Genomic DNA, 24,854 nt, shown 5'->3' on the forward strand with positions numbered 1-24,854 from the left:
ATACATTTTGGGAGTGAAGATCTACATCAGGCACAAGGGGGGAGTGCAGCGACAGAAACAGCAGGCAATGCGTTCCTTGGAAGCTGGTTCTGCTGCCCCTGTGGATTGTGCCATCTGAGGCATGATCTCACTTTGGCTCATGGGTGGGCCGGCCCTCCCTTGCCAAACTGCCTGTGGACATTTAATTTCCCCTTCTGAATATTAAATGCTGGTCCCCATGCAATCCTGATAACAACATTTTGTGTCTGTCTGCCATTCTAATAAACACACTCTAATATTGGTTGTTGTCTTTTTAAAGGAGAAGGTAATGAAGAAATCAGCAACATGATTCATAACTACATCAAGGAAATTGAGGATCTCAGGTATTATTCATTTGACATCTTTTGTGATTTTGTCTTGCTTGTGTTTCCCCCCTAGAATGTAGAATCTATGCGTAGCTCTACCAGTCTTTTTGGTTAAAATGTATTGTCTATATGTGTAACGTGGAAGGACTCTTGTTAGTGGTTCAGCATACACCATGGCTCTAAAAAGCATTGTTCTTCATCCCAAGGTTATTTCTAATGACCCTGAACAGCAGTTGTCCAATAATTAAATAGCTGACTTTCTAGAAAGTATAATTAGAACAGAACATTATCAGTTCCTGTATTTGAGCTGCATTAAAGTGCATTCACGTAGCTCTGTGAGCATTTTCCACCGGATCTTTGGTTACTCTGTGTTTGGTATCAGAGTGGGACACACCAAAGGACCCACTTATTATTATTATTTTTTTGCCTTATTCTTACCACTAGTGAGTGTATGACCTTGCTTGGAAATGTTAGACCATGATTTAGCAATCTGTGACTGTAGCTGCTCATGTGCTCAGACGTCCCCTTTCCTCATTTAGTATGGCCTCAAGGAGAAGGATAGAAGCTTTTGATTCCATTTTTAGCTAACCACAGTTAGCGCTGAGTGCAAAGCTAGACAAACTGTGGTTAGTTGACTATTGGTTTACTGAACCGAGAAAATTTCAAATCAAGATTTATGACATTGGCTTGTTTCAGTAGCCTTCAGCTAAGAACCATATTTGAGCATTATATCTGAACCAGATCACATGCACCCATAAATGTATTCCCTTATTGCCCACTCTATGAATCTAATGAAAGTTGTTGGTAGAGCATGAGACTCTTAATCTCAGGGTTGACGGTTGGATCCCCACGTTGGGCAAAAGATTACTGCATTGCAAGGGATTGGATTGGATGATACTTCTGGTCCCTTTCAACTCTACAGTTCTAAGATTCCATGAAATAAGTTTATTAGTCTTTAAGTTGTGTTGCTGCTGCTGTAATACATTAGCAAGAAAGTACATTGGTACAAAGGGACGCGGGTGGCGCTGTGGGTAAAAGCCTCAGCGCCTAGGGCTTGCCGATCGAAAGGTCGGCGGTTCGAATCCCCACGGCGGGGTGCGCTCCCGTCGTTCGGTCCCAGCGCCTGCCAACCTAGCAGTTCGAAAGCACCCCCAGGTGCAAGTAGATAAATAGGGACCGCTTACAAGCGGGAAGGTAAACGGCGTTTCCGTGTGCGGCTCTGGCTCGCCAGAGCAGCGATGTCACACTGGCCACGTGACCCGGAAGTGTCTCCGGACAGCGCTGGCCCCCGGCCTCTTGAGTGAGATGGGCGCACAACCCTAGAGTCTGGCAAGACTGGCCCGTACGGGCAGGGGTACCTTTACCTTTACCTTACATTGGTACAAGGTGCTTAAACATCACTTGTGAAAACATCTGGCATTAATATAATATTGCTTACATATGGCACCCCAGGAACCCATTTTAGTACAGTGCTACCTCAGGTTACATATGCCTCAGGTTACATATGCTTCAGGTTACAGACTCCGCTAACCCAGAAATAGTACCTCGGGTTAAGAACTTTGCTTCAGGATGAGAACAGAAATTGTGCTTCGGCGGCACTGCTGCAGCGGGAGGCCCCATTAGCTAAAGTGGTGCTTCAGGTTAAGAACAGTTTCAGGTTAAGAACGGACCTCCGGAACGAATTAAGTACTTAACCCGAGGTACCACTGTATTTTTATTTTTTTTTAAAAAAATGTTTGTATGAAGCAGTTGGCTAGAACCTTGAATATTCTTTTAGGAAAATATTTAACAAAAATGTATACTGACATTTTCCGTTTCCGCTTTCATTTCTACAATTTTCTGTGCCCAGGGCAAAACTACTGGAAAGTGAGGCAGTGAATGAAAATCTTCGCCGCAACTTGTCGAGAGCCTCAACGAGGTCAACGTACTTTGGCGGCCCCTCTGCATTTTCTGCTTCGATGCTTCCCTCCGATAAAGAGACAATCGAGATTATTGACTTAGCGAAAAAAGACTTGGAAAAACTGAAGAAAAAAGAAAAGAAGAAGAAAAAGAGGTACCATTTAAAACTAAGTTTGCAAAGAATGCTGTCTGTTTTAACCAGGGAACGGTTAATTGTGAGATGGAGAAAAGTCCCCCTTTGGGCACTTGACTGCAATAACTGCCACATAAATCCTGCACACACTTAGCCAAGTCTTCAACTCTACAGTCTGCAGCTATGGCCTGGTTTGCATGGATTGCTAAACCTTGGTTTACACTACATACGCAAGCTAAAATGAGTCTGAGCATAGCATTGGGCTTGTTTGTCCCATCTCCCCTTCTTCTCCCATGCAGCTGGAAGAATGACTTTTCCAGTGTTTAGTTTCACTTCAAAGAATTCTGGCATGTTATGTACAAACCCACGATGGTTTGAAGCAAACCCTGGTTAATGTCTAAACAGGATAACATCAGACCATGGGTTGTGAAACTGGCTTGTTAAACTAAGTAGGGTTCGTTTTAAACTACAACCTTTTGTTCATACATTACAGTAAGCTAGGATTCTTTGAAATGAAACTAAGTGCAACGAAGTTTTTCTGCCAGCCGAGAAGGGAATGTGCAAACCTGAAGCTTTTGTCAGGCTCATTCTATTTTGTGCATGTAGTGCCAAATCATGGTTTAGTGTTGCATGTGAACTAGCTCAGTGGATTATGTACATATTCTTACTTGGAAGAGAATACTGAGCTATGAACGTTTTGGAAGCTCCAGTGACAAATAAAAGTTCTACTAGGTATAGTGTAGTTGCTTAATTTGAAAGACGCATATAGCAGCCATTGGGATTTACATTGGTTATTGTTAAAATGGCTTGTTTTTCTTTCTTCATACCCAGCCTATGCCTGACTTGCAACATCACTGCATTTCCATACTCCCTTTGATTTCTCCCTTAACTTCTAATCCTCCAAAATCTTCCATCAACCACCAGATTATTTTAGGCTGTGTTAATAAGTAAAACAAGGAACAAGTAACTATAAGCAGTTCCCCTACAGGTAGACAGTTGTCCTTCATTTCCTATTTAATGACACACATGTGTTTTATCTATGTGCAACAAGCTTACAGTGAAACAAATACATCAGTCAGAGCAAACGCATTCATTTTCTGTTTGAGTGTATACTGCTTGCTAACTGGCTGGTTTTTTTGTTGGCTAAATGTAAAATATAACAGCCGCTTGCTGTGGAAGTAACAGCCTAAGATGAAGACCTTGTTAAGAGGTCTTCCCTCAAATATGGTGATTATATCTAGAAGGTATCCTAAACTGGGTCATTAGTCTCTCTCTCTGTGTTGGCCATTTTCTTCTATAGCCAGGAAACAGATCTGAACTCCAGAACTTCATTTGAATGACTTAGTTTTACATGACTGAAGATGAGCCATTTAAACCTGCTTTTCGTCTAATTCATAAACTTTTGATTGAAACTCCTCAGTGTCTTTAATTTCCCCCTGCCCCTTATAATGGTAACTGAGGAAAGAAAAGATAGACTTGGTTAGTTTTGAGTTAAATCTAATTCTCAGGTCAAGTTCACAGGACGTGACAGCTCTGCATAAGTGTATAAGGATAACTGAACTAGGAAGTTGTGTCAGAAAAGCACAATTTACTTGTGGCCCAGTTTTGTATTTTAGTATTGTGACCGTGTCTCTGAGATAGAGAGCTAAATCGTTGTGCCTGTCACCTTATCGCTGAACTTTGACGTATGGCTGCAGTTTCAGGCTTCCCCTTGGAGAAACATACATGTCCTTGGAAGCTTATCAGGTTTTTTTCCCCAGTAATAAGATTTGCATGATCTGAAAAGGCCTCTTGTTCACCACAAACACTATGTTCCTAAAACATGTTGTGGTGCTGGGTTCTGAAGTACTCGTGGGAGACTTCAGATACCCTGATACCTGTTGGAACTCTGTAAGGTCCAACAAATTTCTCAGTTGCCTCGCTCACAATTTCATTTCCCAGAAGGTGGAAGAAGCAGCAAGGGGGTTATCTGTCTTGGACCTGGTCCTCACCAACAGGGAGGAAGTGATTGGCAAAGTGAAAGTACAGGGAACCTTGGGTGCAAATGATCATGGTTTTTTTGAGTTTCGTTATACAGAAGCAAGGGAAAATGGAGTGTAGTCGGACGTGCGCTCTGGACTTTAACAAGGCTGCTTTCAAAAAATCCAATGGTCAGAGAAAAAGAGATGGACAGAGAAACCACAAAAGCACTGTGGTCAAGGCTGGGGTGGCGTGCAAGGAAAGGTTTGCAATGCAGAGGAAAACCAATTTACTTCCCTAATGGTTTGGAGCGGGGAACCTCCGGCCTTCAGGCCAATCTTGGACTGCCAGAGAGTCATTTCCCTCAAAACATAGCCACCTGTCAGTCAGCAGGGAACAGGTGCTCGCAGCCAAAGCAGTAAGTGGGGGTGAAAACCTGCTCAGTTTGGCTGTGTCCCAATTGTGGTCTACAGAAGTAGTCTACAGAATGCAGGGTTCTTTCTCCATCATCTGATGGGCAGGAAGTGGGGAGAAGGAAGTGCTTTGCTAGTCATACACTTGGCACTTCTTAAAAGTGATGAGCGCAGAACTGGCAACGCCGCTTGTTCTGCAGTTCCCAACACCCAGCTGCCAGTCATGTGATTGATAGGTGAGTTGTCAACGTTGGCAGAGATTGAAAAGGTTGCCTAGGCTTACTGTCATCTGGACGTGCATTTCTGCAGTATTTGTACTCTTCTTTTTCCTAAGGTCGTTTGTTGTAGTTTCTCAAAATCACGGTCACAGTTGTCTAGAGAGCAATGGAAATAATAAAAATAAAATAATAATTTAGTATTTATACCCTGCCCATCTCGCTGGGTTTCCCCAGCCACTCTGGGTGGCTTCCAACAAAATATTAAAATACAGTAGTCCTTCAGATATTAAAAGCTTCCCTAAACAGGGCTGCCTTCAGATGTCTCCTAAAAGTCTGGTAGTTGTTTATTCCTTTGACATCTGGTGGGAGGGTGTTCCACAGGGCGGGTGCCACTCCCGAGAAGGCCCTCTGCCTGGTTCCCTGTAACTTCGCTTCTCGCAGTGAGGGAACCGCCAGAAGGCCCTCAGAGCTGGACCTCAGCAGAACAATGGGAGTGGAGAGGCTCCTTCAGGTATACTGGACTGAGGCTGTTTAGGGCTTTAAAGGTCAGCACCAACACTTTGAATTGTGCTCGGAAACAGTTTTAGCAACCTGCTTTTAAAAATATTTAGCCAGAAATAAGAGGTATTTTACACTGCAAGTTAAAATGATACGGTAAATGCTTAGAGCTTAATGAGTTTTGGAAGATTCTTCCAAAATACCTATATCTTTCTCAGCTAAGGTATTAAAAAATTCTGCATTGTTATCATTAGCTACTGCATATTCCATTATATTCTCCATTTCAAATTGGCCTATAATTTCAGTACCATATTAAGATTTCAGCAGTCTCAAACTTAATCATGCACATAGATCTTCGCTGCTAAGGTGCCTACATCTAATACAGAATAATTTCACCTTTTCATTTCTTCTGAGATGTGTTTTTCATTTTTCTAACAAGCACTAATGGTCATATAATGAATTCTAAAAAAAATTATCTCAGCATTATAACGATGTAAAGAGTTGGGGGTTTTCAGAATGCACGGTGGAGTAAGTTTTTAAAGTGTGTGTGTTTCAAAATCTTAGAGCTCAATTCTCATAAGATGGTAGTCATCCATTCTCACAATATGGTTTAAAGACAGCACTTCCTGAAACTGAAAACATGTGTAACCTGTCCATTAACTAAGTTTTCCTGCAGAAGGAAATGTCCAGTTTGCAAACCGTTATAACCCCCCGCCAAATATGATAAAATTGTCCTTTTTTAAAAAACAACAACAACCCAAACAAAAACACCAAACAAAATAGCTATATATATATATATATATGTCATTTAGTCTGCTGTTCTTCCAAAGAACTTTGAAAAAAAACTCGCAGCTAAAGGACGTAGTTTCACTACTAAAGCTGATTGTGTGCCTTCAGGAGGCCGTTGTGATAGGAGCAAACAAGCCAGCTTGTTTGGCAGTAAATGATGGCAGTAAATGGCTTCCTCCTATTGAAAATGCATGGATAGATGCATCACCCCTAGGAAGTGTTCCTGTGCAGCTTATGTTAATTTCAGTGGGACCTGCACAGGAAACCTTCCCTGTATGCAGGATCTGTTCTGTTTTCTATGAATTTTCCAGCTGTCGTTCCCTCTATATCCAATATCCAAGCTGTTAAGTTCTGCCTTCACCAACAGACAAGAGAAAGTTAGCAGCAGGCTTGGGAAAACCCGATTATTTTCAGGAGTACAAAATAGGTTTAGGCCACAGAATGCTGAATGAATGTTTCTGGAGGGACTGAAAACAGTGGGGGACAGACAAGGTGCATGGAATGTAGCGTATGGAGTCCTGAACAGGGAGGCCTCTGCGCTGCAACATCTTGTTGCAGGGTCCCATTTGTGACGAATGTATTGCCTTTTTACAACTTGTGATCTTTTGACAGTGTATTTTTCCTTTTAAAAGAAAAAAAGAAAATCATTTGAAATCCACAAGCTCATGTGTCATCTTTTCTTAACCTTCTTGTCGCTCTCGCTTTTCACTGTCTGGTTTGTCCTTCATTGGCTTGGCCCTTCCAATACTGTACCCTCCTGCTTTTGAAGGCTGCAGAAACTTGAGGAAAGCAGTCAAGAAGAAAGAAGGTTGGAATGTTTCACAGGTTTTTAATTAAACTGTCATTTTTTTAAACAAGCAAACAAACCACAAACTGTGCCACATAGATCTAACCCTAGAATTTAATCACATGATTGTGGTTTTTATTTTTTATTGCAAGACTAATTCCCCTCCCTGTTATAGAGTGTGTGTTACACACACACACACACACACACACACACACACACTGCTAGCACATAAAACACTGACGCATATACCTCGGTTTAAAGTTAACCAGAGCAGTTTAAAGGGGCTGGGTGTAAACTAGAACCCATTTCAAAATACCCATTGTTGAGATCAATGCATAATCTGGATACAAATGCAATTGTTTCTATATTCAACCGATTTTCCTAACAGCGGCCTAATTCAACTGAAAAGTGGATCAGTAAACCACAGCATATGCAGTAACTCTAGAGTATAACTATTTTAACTTCATTAATAACAGCAAACAATTTTCATTCTGGCTCGGATTCAGTGAATTGGGTTGTGCCAAACTTCCTTTACATATCTACTTTAAGGCAAGGCAGAGCTTCCTGCAGCATGTAAGGGAAGGACACTGATTGGCTTAGGTCCAGAGTGGCACTAATAATTCCACTAATAATTATAAATACTTATCAAGATGCAAAAGAAATATGAACGCAATTAACATATAGCCTATAACTTTTTTATTTAAAAAAATTAATAAAACGACCAACAAAGAGAGAGGATTCCCAAGGATAGCACTTTGCCTGTTATACCTACGTAGAATCAGAATTGTAGAGTTGGAAGGGACCCCGATTTCTAGCCTAACTCCCTGCAATGCAGAAAATGCACATCTTCCGAAATACTTCACTTCTTTCCTAAACCTAGACCCAAACCTTCTTTCTTAAGCCTAAATGCTGCAGGTTTTTTTTTTAAAGTTCACAAGCAAAGGTTAATGAATATCTAACCTTAAAATCTGCTCTGCTAAAATTATAATCTGTGTTCCATAGGCCTGTGCTTTGCTAGCTGTCAGTCGCTACTGACCGCGATGGCTGTGTTATATTCGTGCCCCCCGCCGAATACCAGATGGGGGGAGAGCTGTTCTACTCAAGTCCTGGTTGGTTGCTGTGTGGACATGATTCTGGATTTGATGAGCCTTTGTCCTGATCTTATCTGTCCACTGCCAACAGTGGCCTTCAGAGATTCTTTTCCCTATTTTGCAATTTGAAATAGATGAAGAATAGGGTAAGAGGGTAGGATGATTGCTAGACATCCCAGGACCTTCAGTCCAAAATGTAAAAAAAAATATTTGAGAAGCCTTGGGGGAATAATATCTTAAGGATGAGTAGGGTGATGTCATTGGTGGAGTAACTGTTTGTCAAACAAGGATGAAATCAGACGAGCACATCAATTGTGCAAAACTAACTAATGGGATGCGGGTGGCGCTTTGGTCTAAACCACTGAGCCTAGGTCTTGCCGATCAGAAGGACGGCGGTTCGAATCCCCGCGATGGGGTGAGCTCCCGTTGCTCGGTCCCTGCTCCTGCCAACCTAGCAGTTCGAAAGCACGTCAAGTGCAAGTAGATAAATAGGTACCACTCTGGTGGGAAGGTAAATGGCGTTTCCATGCGCTGCTCTGGTTCGCCAGAAGCGGTTTAGTCATGCTGGCCACATGACCTGGAAGCTGTCTGCAGACAAACACCGGCTCCTTCAGCCATTAAAGCGAGATGAGCGCCGCAACCCCGAGTTGGCCACGACTGGACCTAATGGTCAGGGGTCCCTTTACCTTTACCTATGCCTACTGAGAAGTAAGTCCTATTGAATTCAGGATTGTGGAGTTAGGATTAGGTTAGCCACAGTGTGTACTTTAGGAATAACTAGTTTTGCAATCAGTTTTGCAATCTAGCTTCAGGGGCGGAGGGAGTCATGATGGGATTGGGGCTTCCTGGAGAGCCAATCTTTTCCCAGGATGCACTAGGCATGGGATTTCTTGTAAAGTATTAATGATCTTGAGTATAGAGCATGTGTCAGTTGTGAACTCACGTTTTACAAGAGCATTGATTCAAGTTCAAAGAATTGCAAAGAATTGCAAGGACGATCTTAGCATACCAAGAAGCGGGCGGACCAAGATGACTGTGTGGATTATTAATACACCGTAGAGGGGAGAACATTGCAAGCATGTGAATAGGGGAAGAAAAGGCTATAAGCCACCCATGCATCTGTTTAGGTCTGGGAATCTAAAGGATAACAGCTGTGGCAGCAAAGCACAGATGGGCTCCATGGAAACTGCCTGGAGAAAACTTCATACGGGAGCTCCATGCAGCTAGTGTCACTTTTTAAAAAAGATACTTGCCCCTCTTCCTCTTGTGCCACTAGAAATATTGGGAAAGAAGGTATTAAGAAAGGGTGGCTTTCAGCTGAGACCAAGAAAGGCTCAGTGCTTAGGTTTAGAATTTGATTGGCTGGTGACCTTGTTCTATCTGTTTTTCTCCATTGAATACATGAGCTTGCTAAATGTTGTAGACGTGTTTCTCGTCCTATAACAGCACCACTGGCTTATTTGCATCTTCTTTGCTCTTCGTTTTATGACTTCTGTTGTTTGCTGATCACATTTTTAGCTGTGCTTTACAATTATTTCCTCTTTACTACCCTATCGCATTAGATAAGTCTTGACAAAAAATTGTAATGTGTTAGATGTTATTTATTTACATTTCTTTTCGTCCACTCCTGAAGGCTCAAGATAGATAAAAAATAACATTATGTATGTGTGGATGAATCTTCTTCTTCTTCCTCCTCTTCTTCTTCTTCTTCTTCTTCTTCTTCTTCTTCTTCTTCTTTGTTTTCAGTACTTAAATACTGCTCAATGGCCACAGTTCTCAAGATGGTTTAGAAGCCAAAATAAATTATTACCACAGAACATGAAAATAAAATATAAAACAGAATACAAAGAGCAACAGAACAAACCCATACTAAGACCAGTAGTGGAGAATATGATTAATATAACAGATCTTTAAAAAAAAATTAAAATGTTTTAAGATTAAAAAGCCTGGGAAGATAACAGGCTTCTCCTTACTACTTTTATCATTATTGTTTTAAATTAAATTTATATCATAACCTTCCTTCTTCCCAAAGGAGCTTAGGGTGGCAAACAAACAGACAATAAAAAACTTAAAAGATGGCACAGATGCAGACTAGGAAAGGTTTTTACTGCAAGGTTTGTAGCAGAGGAACTTTTTCAATAGGTGCCTCTCATTTTATGGGGTACTCATAGAAGGACCTCTTAAGATAATCTTAGGGTCCTTATATGTGTGAAGAGGCAATCCTTCATGTGACCTAGGCCCAGACTAGCACCGGCACTCTGAATTGGACCTGTATACAGACGATAAGCCATAGCTTGTGACAAATGCATGTTATAATATGCTTGCATTCACCAGTCAGTGTTAACTCTCTACTTTGTACCAGCTGGAAGTCAAAGGCACACTGCATATTATATGTTGCAAGTTAGAGATTATTGTAGTGTGGATAACTGTAATCAGGATATTTCTAGTACAGGGATGGAGAACCTGTGGGCCACTTGCATTTTCTTTGGTAGCCCATAGTTTGCCCCACTGCAGGGGAGTTTGTCACCCAGCATAGGACTGATGTTGGGTGATTGGCTCTGCCCACCTTTTAAACTGGCCAAGAAAGGTTTGGGGGAGCCATCACACAAGCAGCTCATCTAAGATCCATATGTGTGGGACAGCTAATTTTGAAGAATCCATAAATTGCCTGGGGCCCATTCCTCCATGATTAAGGTTGCAATCCGAAACACACTTGCAAGTTGAACCCAGTGGGATTTATTTCTGGGTAAATATAGCTAGGAGTTTCTTGCATTTGTTACAACACACACACACACACACACACACACACACACACACACTTGCTAAACCTGCATTTCTTGGCATGCTGTTTTGATGTTCCTTCTGCTCCTTAAATGATCTCCGTGGGTAGTACATAATTATTTTATGTACAGGCCTGTGATTTTAGGGATATTTTTCTGGCTTCTGTGGTTCCAGCTTATATATTACACCCAGCTTAACTCTAAGCTGCTCTGGCACGCTGTAGACCAGCCTTTGCCAACCTGGTGGCTCCAGATATTTCGGACTACAACTGGCTGGGGCTGATGGGAGTTGTAGTCCAAAACATCAGGAGGGCACAAGGTTGGCAAAGGCTGGTTTTAGGCACTCTGCGGTTCTCCAGTGCCTTTCCGGTTGTCTGTCTGCAATGCTTTCCCTTTTCCCATTTGAACTTTACCATCCATTAACTTTTAGCTCCACTTCTGAATCTCCAGAATGCAACTTAATGCACGTTGGGGGTAACAGTTGTTGGGATCTTTATGGTTCTCCTTGCCATTTCAAACCGTTTGATCTTGCAAGAAGCCATGAAGCTAAAATGTTGAATACTGTGATGCCCCCTCCTTTTCATATTCTCCTTTCAGTGAAGCACCAGGTTGTGGCTGGTGCTTTAGCCAGGTTATTGGTTTGAGGAGAGGGGAAGTAACCCCCTTCTTGTATTTTATGACCCCTTTTGTATTTCTTATCATAGTACTGTTAAAGAGGAGAGCACAGACAATGAGCAGGAGAAGAGGGACGAAAAGGGCGCTTCTGAAAGAGAGAATAATGAACTAGAAGCAGTAAGTATTTTGATCTTGATATATTCTGTCAATATATATATATATATATATTGCCTTTTCCAAAAAGTTTTATTGGTTTTCACAATATTATAAAAATCAAACAAACACACAAGACAAACAAACAAAACAAACATAGATCATAGCCTTATTGAAAATTACAGTTATTAACTTTGTTAAGTGACTTCCTCGCTTCCCCTTAGTTGAATTTCATTGCATGTCCTTTTAATGGTTTTCCAAATCCCAATTTTTATTAAATTTAACTTAAACATTAACATCCTTAAATCTTCACCTTATAGAATTAAACATATTACTTCATCACTTAACATAAATAAAATCCTAAGCCCATTAAGTATCTGCAAGCTATTTCCAGTTAATATATTCCGTCAATATTAATAAAACTCTGCAAAGATTGTTCCGAAGTAACAACGAATGAAACTGATTTGAAAAAATGTTACATGGAAAAAATACGAGAGAGACATTACACATACTTCTGTAAATCAAGAAAATCTTTAATAAAATATATATATATTAATAAAACTCTTGCACTGCCTCCCTGCCTTTTTATGATTCAGAAAGGCAAAACTTGAAACGACAGAGAGAGGACATAAGTAGACTTCATAAGTAAATAGTAATTAAAGCAAGCACATGCAACTAATTCTGTCACAGTTAGTCTTATAATAGTTCTGTATTTCAGCAGAATATTTAGTTATGAACTGATTAAAGTTAAAATTGTGCTCTGTACTTAAAATAAGGAATTTGTGGAGCAATTCCATTTTTATCCTCTTTCTCCTTTTCTTACTTTAGGAAGAAGGTCAGGAGCTTAGTGACCGTGAAGATGACGAGGAAGATGACGAGGAAGATGAAGATGACATGGAAGTTGTGGAAAGCTCGGATGATTCCGATTCTGATTCTGATGAAAAAGGTGACACCAACTCCAATAATGTTACAGATTTTTGCAGCTGTTTATGCAGAGAACTTGTGTCATATTTTCCAAAGACCTAAATGGGCATCTTTGGGTTAGGGGAAGCAGTGTGCAGGCTGCAGTTAGCAGCTATGTCCTGAGTTAAATTAGGGATTGGGAACTTCATGTTAAAGGCTAGTAATTTGAATGATCATTTTCAGTAAATACATGTTGATGTAAGTATTTTGAATGACTAGTTTAAGTACCCTATTTTTCGCTCTATAACACGCACCCAACCATAACACGCACGTAGTTTTTAGAGGAGGAAAATCCGTAGGCATGCCACCCGTAGGCATTCCCTCCATAACACGCACAGACATTTCCCCTTACTTTCTAGGAGGAAAAAAGTGAGTGTTGTAATGGAGACATTTTGACATCTGCCAGACCTGGGATTTTTGCTTCAAAATTCTAGTGCTTACACTAAGCTGCTGTATTGGGAGTGTACCATGGTTGCGAAAACCAGTGTGTACAATGTTTGCTTAAATTAGCATCCTTTTATCAGGTGCATTCCTAGTATACATAACTTTTGCAGCTGTATAGGCTGATTGGCTACAGTGTTGCTTGTATTTATTTGTGTTTTTTTAACTACAGCAAGCTATCAGGCAGACCTAGCAAACATCACATGTGAAATTGCCATAAAACAGAAGCTGATAGATGAACTGGAAAACAGCCAACGAAGACTTCAGACCTTAAAAAGACAATATGAAGAGAAGCTAATGATGCTACAACATAAGATTCGAGATACCCAGCTTGAAAGAGATCAGGTGCTTCAAAACCTGGGTAAGAAGAATGCCATTGTGAAGCTGTTGTATAGGCCACATTGAGAACTTAGTGAGGACATGCCAGCATTAGTCATACTTATGACATGACTTCCATATCATCTCAAAATGTAAAGTAAAGGTAAAGGACCCCTGATAGTTAAGTCCAGTCGCAGACGACTCTGGGGTTGCGGCGCTCATCTTGCTTTATTGGCTGAGGGAGCTGGCGTTTGTCCGCAAACAGTTTTTCCGGGTCATCTGGCCAGCATGACTGAGCCACTTCTGGCGAACCATAGTAGTGCACGGAAATGCTGTTTACCTTCCCACCTATTTATCTACTTGCACTTGATGTGCTTTCGAACTGCTAGGTTGGCAGGAGCAGGTACTGAGCAACGGGAGCTCACCCCGTTGTGTGGATTCAAACCGCCGACCTTCAAAATGTAGTGGGATACAAATTTTAATAAAATAAGATAGCCAGTGTAATGACTCACTAGGAGACCTTGGTTCAAACTCCCACTGAATCTGTCACTTGCCTTCTCTCAATCTAAGCTACCTCATAGGCTTGTTGTCAGCCTAACATGGGTTAACGTCCCTCTAGCACTGAGCATCACTTAGAGCAGAGCTTTCCCAACTTTCCATGTTGGTGACACAATTTTTAGACATGCTCTGGTAGGAGCATGGGGCGCTTTCACGCGACCCACCTACACACTGCGGCCGACACACTAATGTGTCATGACACACAGTTTGGAAAACTCTAAACTTAGAGGAAGGATGGAACTGATGTGATATTGGAAATTATCTTTTTGCATATCCCTTTTTCGTTCACACTAAAGCCTTGGCAAAATAAAAAAATGATGTGCAAATGAAATCTTGGCATTGCAAGTTAGGCACTGAACGTATTGGTTCATGATCTATAAACTGAGAAATCCATTGCCATTTCTTTAGGTTCGGTGGAATCTTGCTCAGAAGAAAAGGCAAAAAAGGTTAAATCGGAGTATGAAAAGAAGCTCCAATCCATGAATAAAGAGCTGCAGAGGCTTCAGGCTGCTCAGAAAGAACATGCACGATTACTTAAAAATCAATCTCAGTATGAAAAACAACTGAAAAAATTGCAGCAGGATGTGGCAGAGATGAAGAAAACAAAGGTACACTTTTTTTTTATTTCAAAGCACAGGTTCCAATGCTGCATGTGTCTACCTGAACAATGAACTATATCCCCTGGCATTTTCCTGCTTAAAAAGGAGTGTTAAAGCTGATCAGTTCAAGACTGAAATTATTATCCATTTTGGTCATCTAGTTAGGATGACCGCTTACCAAGTAGTGACTTACGGTGGTATACAGTTTCTTGGAGAAGCTATTTATTTTGGTTCACCCAAATGGTGAGGAGAGTTTATTCTCAAAGCTGCCTTGCTTCCTTGTATTTCTGGCTGGGTGCAAGTGCATGACACTCTCACTTCGAGGGCAGAGACTGCAGACAACTCTGCCTCCCACTTTGCAAACACTTGCCGGAATTCACTCCTGCTAACTGTGGAATTTGAAAATGTCTCAGAAGACGGTCCTGTTAACCAACTGCTTGTTAGCGTTAAGGTAACAAATCACATTGCAACAATATTCTCCAAGAGAATGATTACAGTGAAGGATTATTAAGTATGGTAAGTAAAAGGGCATCAGCCTTATAGCAAAAATAGAAAAATAAAAGCAGCTTTCTCCCACATGATTTGAGTGTGTAAAAAGCAAAGCTGCATAATTTTATTTGAATAATAAAAATTCAAAAATTTGAATAATTTTATACAGGTTCGTCTGATGAAGCAAATGAAAGAAGAGCAAGAGAAAGCCAGGATGAATGAATCTAGAAGAAATAGAGAGATTGCTCAGCTGAAAAAGGAGCAGCGAAAACGAGAGGTGATTAATAAATGTATCTACTGTAGTTTTTTTAATGTTGTATGAATTTCAAAAGTTCCCGAAAGCTCTGTAAAGGTTTTCAGGTGTTGACATGAGCTATTTTATTACTGCTTTAGCAATGAATAGCTGGGTTGAATTTGGTTGACTACTCATTGTACTAAGCCAGCAACGAAAGTAGAATAAAGTTTTCAGCTGATATGTTTCTGCAAGATATTTCATATGGTATTGGTAAGCAGTTAATTCAAGGGGCTGGCTTGCTAACACGTTAGAGAAAGATTTCAATCCTGTGCATACTTATTTGGGAATAAGCCTTTCAAAGATAGTGGAATGAACTTCTGAGTCCATTGCTGTTCTTGTTCTTGTATGTGAAGTGGGATTACTATTTAATGCTTACCCCTATAGAGGAAAAATCAGCAAATGTCCCCCTTCCTTGGCTGGTTGTACCAATTAAGTGAATGATGGTATTGAGAGAATTGTATCTCATGATCTTCATCATTTTATTTGTATGCTGCCTTCATAGTTTAAACAATGCTCAAGGTGGCTTACAGCGTGACAAGATTTACATAATTACCAACTTAGCAAAAGTCATAATAAATAAAGCACATCAAAAGTTGCACAACCAAATGGAAATTTCCCCCACATAAATCATAAAATCTAAAACATTAGTATCAATAACAATTTAAAAGGACATTGATAAAAAATAAAAACAATTTTTAAAAGTATCCAAATCTTTGACTTATTATTGGCTTTTCTTTACAGCATCAGCTGAAACTTCTGGAGGCTCAGAAGAGGAATCAGGAAGTTGTTCTGCGCCGGAAAACAGAAGAGGTGCCGGATTATTTCAGTGTTGCAATTAAGTGCAAGCTATTATTTGAAATTCCTATAATTTGTACATTAAATAGGTCCTTATTAGACACTGTTGTCTCACTGCTTTAGGTTACAGCACTTCGTCGGCAGGCAAGACCTTTGTCTGATAAGGTAGCTGGGAGAGCAAGCCGGAAGTTGAGTCTGCCAGAGCAGCCTAATCACGAACCAAGTTCTAGTGTGTCATCGGTAGACAATGAAGGATCGAGAGCAGCGTCACAGCAGAAGATGCGGATACCCGTAGCAAGGGTCCAAGCATTGCCAGCAGCCACTACCAATGGAACCAGGTAAGGATGGGCAAACCTGTTATTGTCTTGCTACTTTTGTAGTCTTGTCTTCCTGTAGACATAAAAAACCATCATTTTCCAACTCCCACGGGAGGATTTATGGTTCTGTGTTATAATCCTGGATGTGGATGGGTTTGGGGTGTGATGGAGAGGAAAGGAGAAGGCAGGTTGTACAACAACAGTGGTGATTGCATGGGAGTGAGAAGAGAACACAAGTGATGGTTTAAAACAGGGGTCAGCAAACTTTTTCAGCAGGGGGCCGGTCCACTGTCCCTCAGACGTTGTGGGGGGGGGACTATATTTTTTTGGGGGGAAGTGAACAAATTCCTATGCCCCACAAATAACCCAGAGATGCATTTCAAATAAAAGGACACATTCTACTCCTGTAAAAACACGCTGATTCCCAGACCGTCCGCTGGCCAGATTTAGAAGACGATTGGGCCGGATCCGGCCCTCAGGCCTTAGTTTGCCTACCCATGGTTTAAATGACAGGTGTTTGAGTAAAGTACCTTCATACAATGGAATATTTGGGGTCTGCTCCTTTACCTCTCTAGCATGAGGCAGATGAAGGAATAGTTTGAATACAGTGAGACGGGCACTGATAGGAAACAAGTGGCTGTTTTAAGCAATCTGCGATACTGAACACACATGATTTAAGATTTTTTGAAAAAGAGTCGCACATCCCCCTCAGATTTCAAATATTAAAAGTGTTCTCTTTTATGATTACTGGTACTGCATAAAAATGTTATAGCATTTTATGTGAACGACGTAAATCTTTGAATTGCTTGCAGGAGTAAATATCAAAGAAAAGCAATGACCACAAGAGTTTATACCTCCAAGGGAGCGAGAATGAAGTGGCAGTTACTCGAACGGAGGGTGACTGAAATCATTATGCAGAAAATGACCATATCCAATATGGAGACTGACATGAACAGACTACTTAAGGTAGAGCTTTCTCTTTCTTTCTTTCTTTCTTTCTTTCTTTCTTTCTTTCTTTCTTTCTTTCTTTCTTTCTTTTACACCCCTTCGGCTACTTGCAACATCTGGGAAAATGCCACTTTTCTGTTGGGTGAAAAGTAAAGTACTTTTGCCCTGGTCAGTGCATGTACAGTGGTACCTCGGGTTACATACGCTTCAGGTTACATATGCTTCAGGTTATAGACTCAGCTAACCCAGAAATATTACGTTAAGAACTTTGCTTCAGGATGAGAACAGAAATTGCACAACGGCGGCGCAGTGGCAGCGGGAGGCCCCATTAGCTAAAGTGGTGCTTCAGGTTGAGAACAGTTTCAGGTTAAGAACGGACCTCCGGAACGAATTAAGTTCTTAACCTGAGGTAACACTGTATGTCCATCATGTTGAGACATGATGCTGTTTTTGCTAGTTTTGGCATGCGAAAAAATGGACCTGGAAAATATAAAGCCACCACTGAATTTTCATATTACCTCCAGCTTTCACAGAGCTTTTCAGTGGAACCTGTTTATATATTCAGTTTTCAGTCATTAAGTGTATATTAATTAGCTATGTATGTATGAACCACCCTTTAATGTCATAAGACCAGCTGTTAAGTTGCATATTTGCTGCTTAATGTTTCTTCCTCTCACAGAAATGCAATGAAAAGTCATGTCTGCTTTATCTCATTTAGTATTCTCCTGTAAGACACAGGTGGCGCTGTGGGTTAAACCACAGAGCCTAGGACTTGCCGATCAGAAGGTCGGCGGTTTGAATCCCTGTGACGGGGTGAGCTCCCGTTGCTCGGTCCCAGCTCCTGCCAACCTAGCAGTTTGAAAGCACGTCAAAGTGCAAGTAGATAAATAGGAACCGCTCTGGCAGGAAGGTAAATGGCGTTTCCGTGCGCTGCTCTGGTTCGCCAGAAGCGGCTTAGTCATGCTGGCCACATGACCCGGAAGCTGTCTGCGGACAAACGCCAGCTCCCTCAGCCCATAGAGCGAGATGAGCGCCGCAACCCCAGAGTCGGTCACGACTGGAGCTAATGGTCAGGGGTCCTTTATTCTCCTGTAAAACATTTGACTGGCCGGTTTTCACAGCTTGTGTTTCACCTACACATTTTAATTACAGCAACGTGAAGAACTTACCAAAAGGAAAGAGAAGCTTTCCAAAAGGAGGGAAAGAGTTATCAAAGAAGGTGGCCCAGAGACCGATAAAAACATCCACAACATCAATGAAGAGATGGAGTCACTGACTGCAAATATAGATTACATCAATGACAGTATTTCTGACTGTCAAGCAAATATCATGCAGATGGAGGAAGCAAAGGTATGTCAGCCCCAAAGGTTTTGTGAAAGAATTATGTTCAGATAGGGAATTAATTTTCTTTTATTCAGCTATTAATTGCACTCTGCAGTTTTCTGCATTTATGTGCTGTACGGATTGCATGCAAATTAAAACATCAGAGCCAGCTTTTGTTGCACTTATGAACTAGATTAAAGATCTAGCTATAACTTTCATTTGTACGGTTTCATAATAATTTTATTTCTAAATCAAAGCCATAATAAGTGAACACCCTCCTACATAGCTATGCAAGGCTGCAACCCTATAGGCGCTTGACTGTGAGTAAGTCACATTGAACACAACTTCAGAGTAAACATGCGTAATATTGAACTGTAAATTATGGACTGTCTCTCATCCTTTCCCAATTTTGCATTTTCAATATATTTTGCTTGAAATATACTTATACTTTCATATAGCTGAATGTGCTGAAAATTTGGCACTTAGTTGATTTTTGCAAGTCCAAATAATCATATCTCTTAAAAGAAGCTTTTCTAAATATTCTGGCTTAATAGAATTCACTTTAATTTTGAAAAGTTCCTATTGGAATAACATTCCCGTAGCCATATAGCCAAATTCATCATGCGAAAGGCTGGGCTGGATGAATCCCAAGCCGGAATTAAGATTGCCGGAAGAAATATCAACAACCTCAGATATGCAGATGACACAACCTTGATGGCAGAAAGTGAGGAGCAATTAAAGAACCTTTTAATGAGGGTGAAAGAGGAGAGCGCAAAATATGGTCTGAAGCTCAACATCAAAAAAAACAACGATCATGGCCACTGGGCCCATCACCTCCTGGCAAATAGAAGGGGAAGAAATGGAGGCAGTGAGAGATTTGACTTTCTTGGGCTCCATGATCACTGCAGATGGTGACAGCAGTCACGAAATTAAAAGATGCCTGCTTCTTGGGAGAAAAGCAATGACAAACCTAGACAGCATCTTAAAAAGCAGAGACATCACCTTGCCAACAAAGGTCCGTATAGTTCAAGCTATGGTTTCCCCAGTAGTGATGTATGGAAGTGAGAGCTGGACCATAAAGAAGGCTGATCGCCGAAGAATTGATGCTTTTGAATTCTGGTGCTGGAGGAGACTCTTGAGAGTCCCATGGACTGCAAGAAGATCAAACCTATCCATTCTGAAGGAAATCAGCCCTGAGTGCTTCCTGGAAGGACAGATCGTGAAGCTGAGGCTCCAGTACTTTGGCCACCTCATGAGAAGAGAAGACTCTCTGGAAAAGACCCTGATGTTGGGAAAGCACAAGGAGAAGGGGACGACAGAGGACGAGATGGTTGGACAGTGTTCTCGAAGCTACCAGCATGACTTTGACCAAACTGTGGGAGGCAATGGAAGACAGGAGTGCCTGGCATGCTCTGGTCCATGGGGTCACAAAGAGTCAGACACGACTAAACGACTAAACAACAACAACAGCCATATAGCATTCATGTGATTTTTTCCCCTGACTAACCACTCTGCTGTCTTTGATTTATGCAGGAAGAAGGAGAGATTCTGGACGTCACTGCGGTAATCAATGCCTGCACTCTCACAGAAGCTCGGTATCTACTTGACCATTTCCTTACAATGGGCATTAATAAGGTAACACACCTGGTGGGAACCCTGTTGTGTCTTGTACTGGATTACCACTGCATGGGCTAATGGCTGGGTGACATCGCCGGATCTTCACAAGAATGTTAGACTTTAAAACGGTATAGTCCAAAAATGTGAAAGAAATCCAAAATAGCACAAGCAGGCACCCACTTGCCAAATGTGGATATGCCTTCCTTTCCTCCCTGCCCCCAGCACTGCCCAAATCTGCCCCAGAGGGTAGGGAGACAGTGCTTTGAGACAGATTTGGGAAGTGCATGGGGGATGTTGGAGGGAGGAAGAGAGAAACCAAAAGTCCCATTGTATTGAGGCATTGTGGGATGGTGCCCAATATATACAGTAACCCCTCTCTCAGGATGGCACCCATAGATACAATAAATATCTATGCCCGTCCACTTACACAAAGTTATTTGGAATAGATAATCAAGCTATTTTTCCCCCATCTTTAACAGGGTCTCCAAGCAGCTCAGAAGGAAGCTCAGATTAAAGTACTTGAAGGACGCCTCAAACAAACAGAAATTACCAGTGCAACGCAAAACCAGCTGCTGTTTCACATGTTGAAAGAGAAGGCAGAATTAAATCCTGAGCTTGATGCTCTACTAGGCCATGCCTTGCAAGGTAATTTGAATACTCTACAAAATGGAATTATACTGCATGCTAGGTTTGCCGATGATGCATGTTTTATTAGGTGTGTTTCAAATAAGGTGCTTTGTGAATAGATGCTGTACTTTCTGTGCATGTAAAGGTATTCCCCCCAAATAACAGTGCGCCCAGCAATGAAAATCAGGAAATCTCATAGTTAATCACTGTTTTATAGCTTGAATTCAATATTTGGGTAATTTAAAAAACAAAACAAAACAAAATTAGGTGTCTTTCAAATTGGAATAATTTTAAAAACAAAATTCTTAACTTCTCTTATAAAAAAAACTTGTGATGTGTACTTTATGGCATCTATTCCGCTAGTTCTGATAGGTTTAATCTGATTATAGTGTAACATAGGACTCTCTTATTTCCCACTCTGCAAATGGATTGGTTTTGATTGGAGTGTTGCTTTTTGTTTCCTCCTTGCTGTTGTTTTACACAGACCTAGATAGCGTTCCGCTGGGTAAGTATATGTAGCTTTCTGTGTACCTCACAGCTGCATGAGATACTAATGATACACGTGTACACTAACTGGCGCATCTTAGAACGTATGCATACATAAAAGTTTGCATGCACTGTTTAGGAGATACGCTCAGAATCCTCTTTCCTTAGATACAAACTTCTTACAAAATATTGGATGTTAACAACTGAGACAGGCATGAATGCAAACAGTGTGAATGTACTTAAAAGCTTTTTGTTGTTCACCCGGGACGCTGTGGCTGATACACTATCTGCTGATACATTTATGTGCTGCTCTCTTTTACTGTAGCTGTAACACACATAACCATTTCCCCCCAGAAACCCCCCCCCCCCACATTAACTCTAAAATTCATTTTAGCAACACAGAGACGATGAGTGCTTTATAGGAATCTTGTTTTAAAATTCACATGTTAGGGTGAACGTGCCTTATCAAGTTGTGTATTGCATAGTTAAGCAATGGCTATAACTCAGTACATGCAAATGGGCAGTGAAAACATTCATACTGAACTGTAAAACAGGTGTGTGGTTTTCTGGTTTTTTAAAATTGCCATACAGTAATCAAAGAAAGCTACTGGTCAGGCTATTCTGTTCAAATTTATTTCATCGAGATGTTCTGTATAGCTTCCTCCGCGTTAGTGTCCGTTGCGTTGATGGCCTGAAGGCAATCTGGAGAGCTGGAGCTTATGTCAAGCTCCTCAACCACACTATTTTAGTGCCGTACCACATAAATATATGAATGGGTCAAGGTTTGTTCCACGCATACCGACTAGAATGCAGTCTCAAGTTAATGTGGTGCTGTGCTTTAAAGGGTGTATGTTTCTTGGTCCCTAAAACCGAACCCAGGAGTAGGTTTCAGGCTCACATGCTCCTACCCTTAGTTTGTGAGTAGAACAATTAACAGAAAGTTCTTCATCTTCCACAGTTCAGTGGCTCCCTTGTCCTTCCAGTCATAGGGAAGGGAGCGTGTGAGCTGGAAGCGCAGTGTCTCTCTCCCAAGTTACAATCCTGGAGCTAAGTAATGAGCAGACGTATCCACAGTCTTCCAGGAGATGGGGATGAGTAAGAAGAAGTAGACAACTGTGGGGTGTGTGGGGCGAAGAGAAGAAGTACAATGAGAGATGTGGGTAACATGGTGCCTTGAGGAGCACGATGAGGGTGGGAAAAGATTGCCTGAATGGTGCAGCTTACAACCTTGACCCTAGCAGTTGCTTTGTGCATGTGCTGATTCCAGGTACTGACTTTGGTTTGGATGTGCGTTATGGTGAATATAGTTCCATTGGTAAAACCATAGTAGCTAGACATCTGTTCAGTCTGGTTCACCAAGTGCCTTCCTTGAGTGGCAGCAGGGTAAAGGACCCCAAAGGACCCTAGAGACATCACAGTTACCTTTTTGTCTTGTCTCCCCACTGTTCTCTCTATATGTTTCTGAAATAAACTTGGTATACATTCAGTGACGGGTGGTACATTTTATTATGGGCTCGTCCATTTGGCATATCCCTGCATGCTGGTGTGTTTATGATGTATTGTGGCTGTAATTGACAAGCATGCTAGTGTTTCTTTTTCTTGTGTGAGCAGACGAATAGTTCTCACTGGCACTGTTTGTTGCAGGTTCCATTTCATCTGTGTAGCTTTTCTTCCTTCCTGTTCCCTCTATTGATGTTGTAGATGTTTAGGAAGCTGTTGTGTAAATGTAGAGTAGTGAAATCATCTCGCTTTATAGGGCCCAAATGGTTGTTTGTCTGTCAAGTGCAGTATTTTGTCAAAGTAGAAGCTAAAGGAATGCAAAGTAGAATACACCCCATCTATCTTTCTCACTGCCCCTCAACTCAATATTTATTCAGAGCCATAATGAAAAACGGGTATACAGGGATATTATATGTCTATGCCGAATATATTATGTTTGTCCTTCCTGCTTTCCTAGTGATATGTTTATAATTTTCCTATGTGATGGTTTGTCAATTCAAAACAAAAAACAAACAGAAAACCTAGTCTTCCTGGGTATTTGGGGAAAGTAAAGAAGTCGAGCAACTAGATTCAGCATCAGGGACATTATGGGAAACTAGTTCAGTTTAACTCTTACCTTAAGTAAAAAATGAATTAAGTGTGAGAGTTTAATATATGGAAGGCAGTGCATATTATTCTTGTTTTGGGTAATATGAGGAGCCTTTGAGGTAGATATATGCTGCGTGTGAAACTGTCTAACAAAATAACGACTTTGGGAATTTTCCAGAAAATGTGGAAGATAGCACTGATGAAGATGCTCCTTTGAATAGCCCCGGGGCAGAAGGAAGGTGAGAAAAGAACATAAACAGTAACCAATAGCTACCTCTAAAATGGCTTTTATTCACAATGAATTAGTGTGACCGTCTCTCGGAATTTTCCTTAACCAGTTCTAAGCAAACTGAGGAATGAGCAATTTGGCAAGGAGCTAACTCTCAAAAATAGTGAACTTCCCCCTCTAACTAGCAGCAACACTGTTTGGCTCCAACCCTTGGCTTATTTTCACATATCCATAAACCAGGAGGCCTGGCTTTAGCCAGGTCTCCCAGATAACTGAATGAAAAAGAACCTCGAATCTCTTTATCTGCACTGATTTCCTGGGCCAATTGGTTTGTCCTGCCTCTACATACTCAGGAAACAAACCCAGAATTTTGGGCCATGTCAGACATGCTTACTCTTCACTTGAAGATGGTTTTGATGAGTTTCCTATCCTTTCTGAAGAGCTCTGAGGTCCTCAGAGCCCCAAGGTGTTGCCTTCACTTCAGTCACTGTCTGGTGGCTCCCTTGCTCTGCCAGTCTGGGTACCCCTTTCTTCACCTCTCGCTTTAAATGTCTGTTTTGTAGCATAGTGGCCTTCCCCAAACCATTTTCCTACCTCTTCAGGCTTGCCAGTCCCTTGCCTCTTCCTCTGTGGCAAATCTTCCTTATCTCTCTCCCTCCTTCCTGCTATACTCTGTTCTTCTTCTCCCTCAAACCATCTCTCCTTCCTCACCCAATTCTCACCCCAGGTTTCCTTTCCCCTTGCCCTGAGACCTGCCTCAAATATATCAGCAGCTTCCCTTTCCTCCTGCTGCTGGGAACAACATGTTGAGCCTTTCCCCCCCACTTATCTCATTTTCCGGGCCGCCCAGCCCACCTTCAGGCTGAAAAAGGGTGCTGTGCACTATGATCTCCCAACGACTGTAGCGTCAGGTGAAGCCTTGCATATCTGAACTAACGTAAAGTCAGCTCAAAAGTCATAGTTAGAAGAAAGCTATGTGCTTGGGTGAGAGAAGTCTGTTTATTTATGTGTAGGTATTAACAATGAAATAACACTCAAAGCTGTCTCTCTGTAGCTGCTGTCATGGCTAGCTGCCCAAGGAG

General features: G+C 41.3%; 1 protein-coding gene across 9 annotated transcripts in view; it reads left to right on the top strand.

Annotated features, from left to right (window-relative positions):
- The window catches only part of KIF21A (kinesin family member 21A), a 104,119-nt gene that overhangs the window by 54,946 nt on the left and 24,319 nt on the right, over positions 1-24,854 (top strand). For 4 of the 9 annotated variants that reach the window (XM_053406128.1, XM_053406121.1, XM_053406125.1 and 1 more), the window contains exons 10-25: positions 299-362; positions 2,194-2,397; positions 7,023-7,061; positions 11,616-11,703; positions 12,508-12,625; positions 13,256-13,444; positions 14,368-14,567; positions 15,217-15,324; positions 16,084-16,152; positions 16,261-16,475; positions 17,267-17,420; positions 18,555-18,752; positions 20,259-20,360; positions 20,822-20,987; positions 21,454-21,474; positions 23,722-23,782. In XM_053406128.1, the coding sequence (XP_053262103.1) occupies positions 299-362; positions 2,194-2,397; positions 7,023-7,061; positions 11,616-11,703; positions 12,508-12,625; positions 13,256-13,444; positions 14,368-14,567; positions 15,217-15,324; positions 16,084-16,152; positions 16,261-16,475; positions 17,267-17,420; positions 18,555-18,752; positions 20,259-20,360; positions 20,822-20,987; positions 21,454-21,474; positions 23,722-23,782 (1,996 nt within the window). The remainder of the gene's footprint in view (positions 1-298; positions 363-2,193; positions 2,398-7,022; positions 7,062-11,615; positions 11,704-12,507; positions 12,626-13,255; positions 13,445-14,367; positions 14,568-15,216; positions 15,325-16,083; positions 16,153-16,260; positions 16,476-17,266; positions 17,421-18,554; positions 18,753-20,258; positions 20,361-20,821; positions 20,988-21,453; positions 21,475-23,721; positions 23,783-24,854) is intronic. The other 5 variants (XM_053406123.1, XM_053406130.1, XM_053406126.1 and 2 more) reach the window with 3 other exon arrangements.

Source organism: Podarcis raffonei, chromosome 10 (assembly GCF_027172205.1).
Source record: "Podarcis raffonei isolate rPodRaf1 chromosome 10, rPodRaf1.pri, whole genome shotgun sequence".
NCBI classification, from domain to species: Eukaryota; Metazoa; Chordata; class Lepidosauria; order Squamata; family Lacertidae; genus Podarcis; species Podarcis raffonei.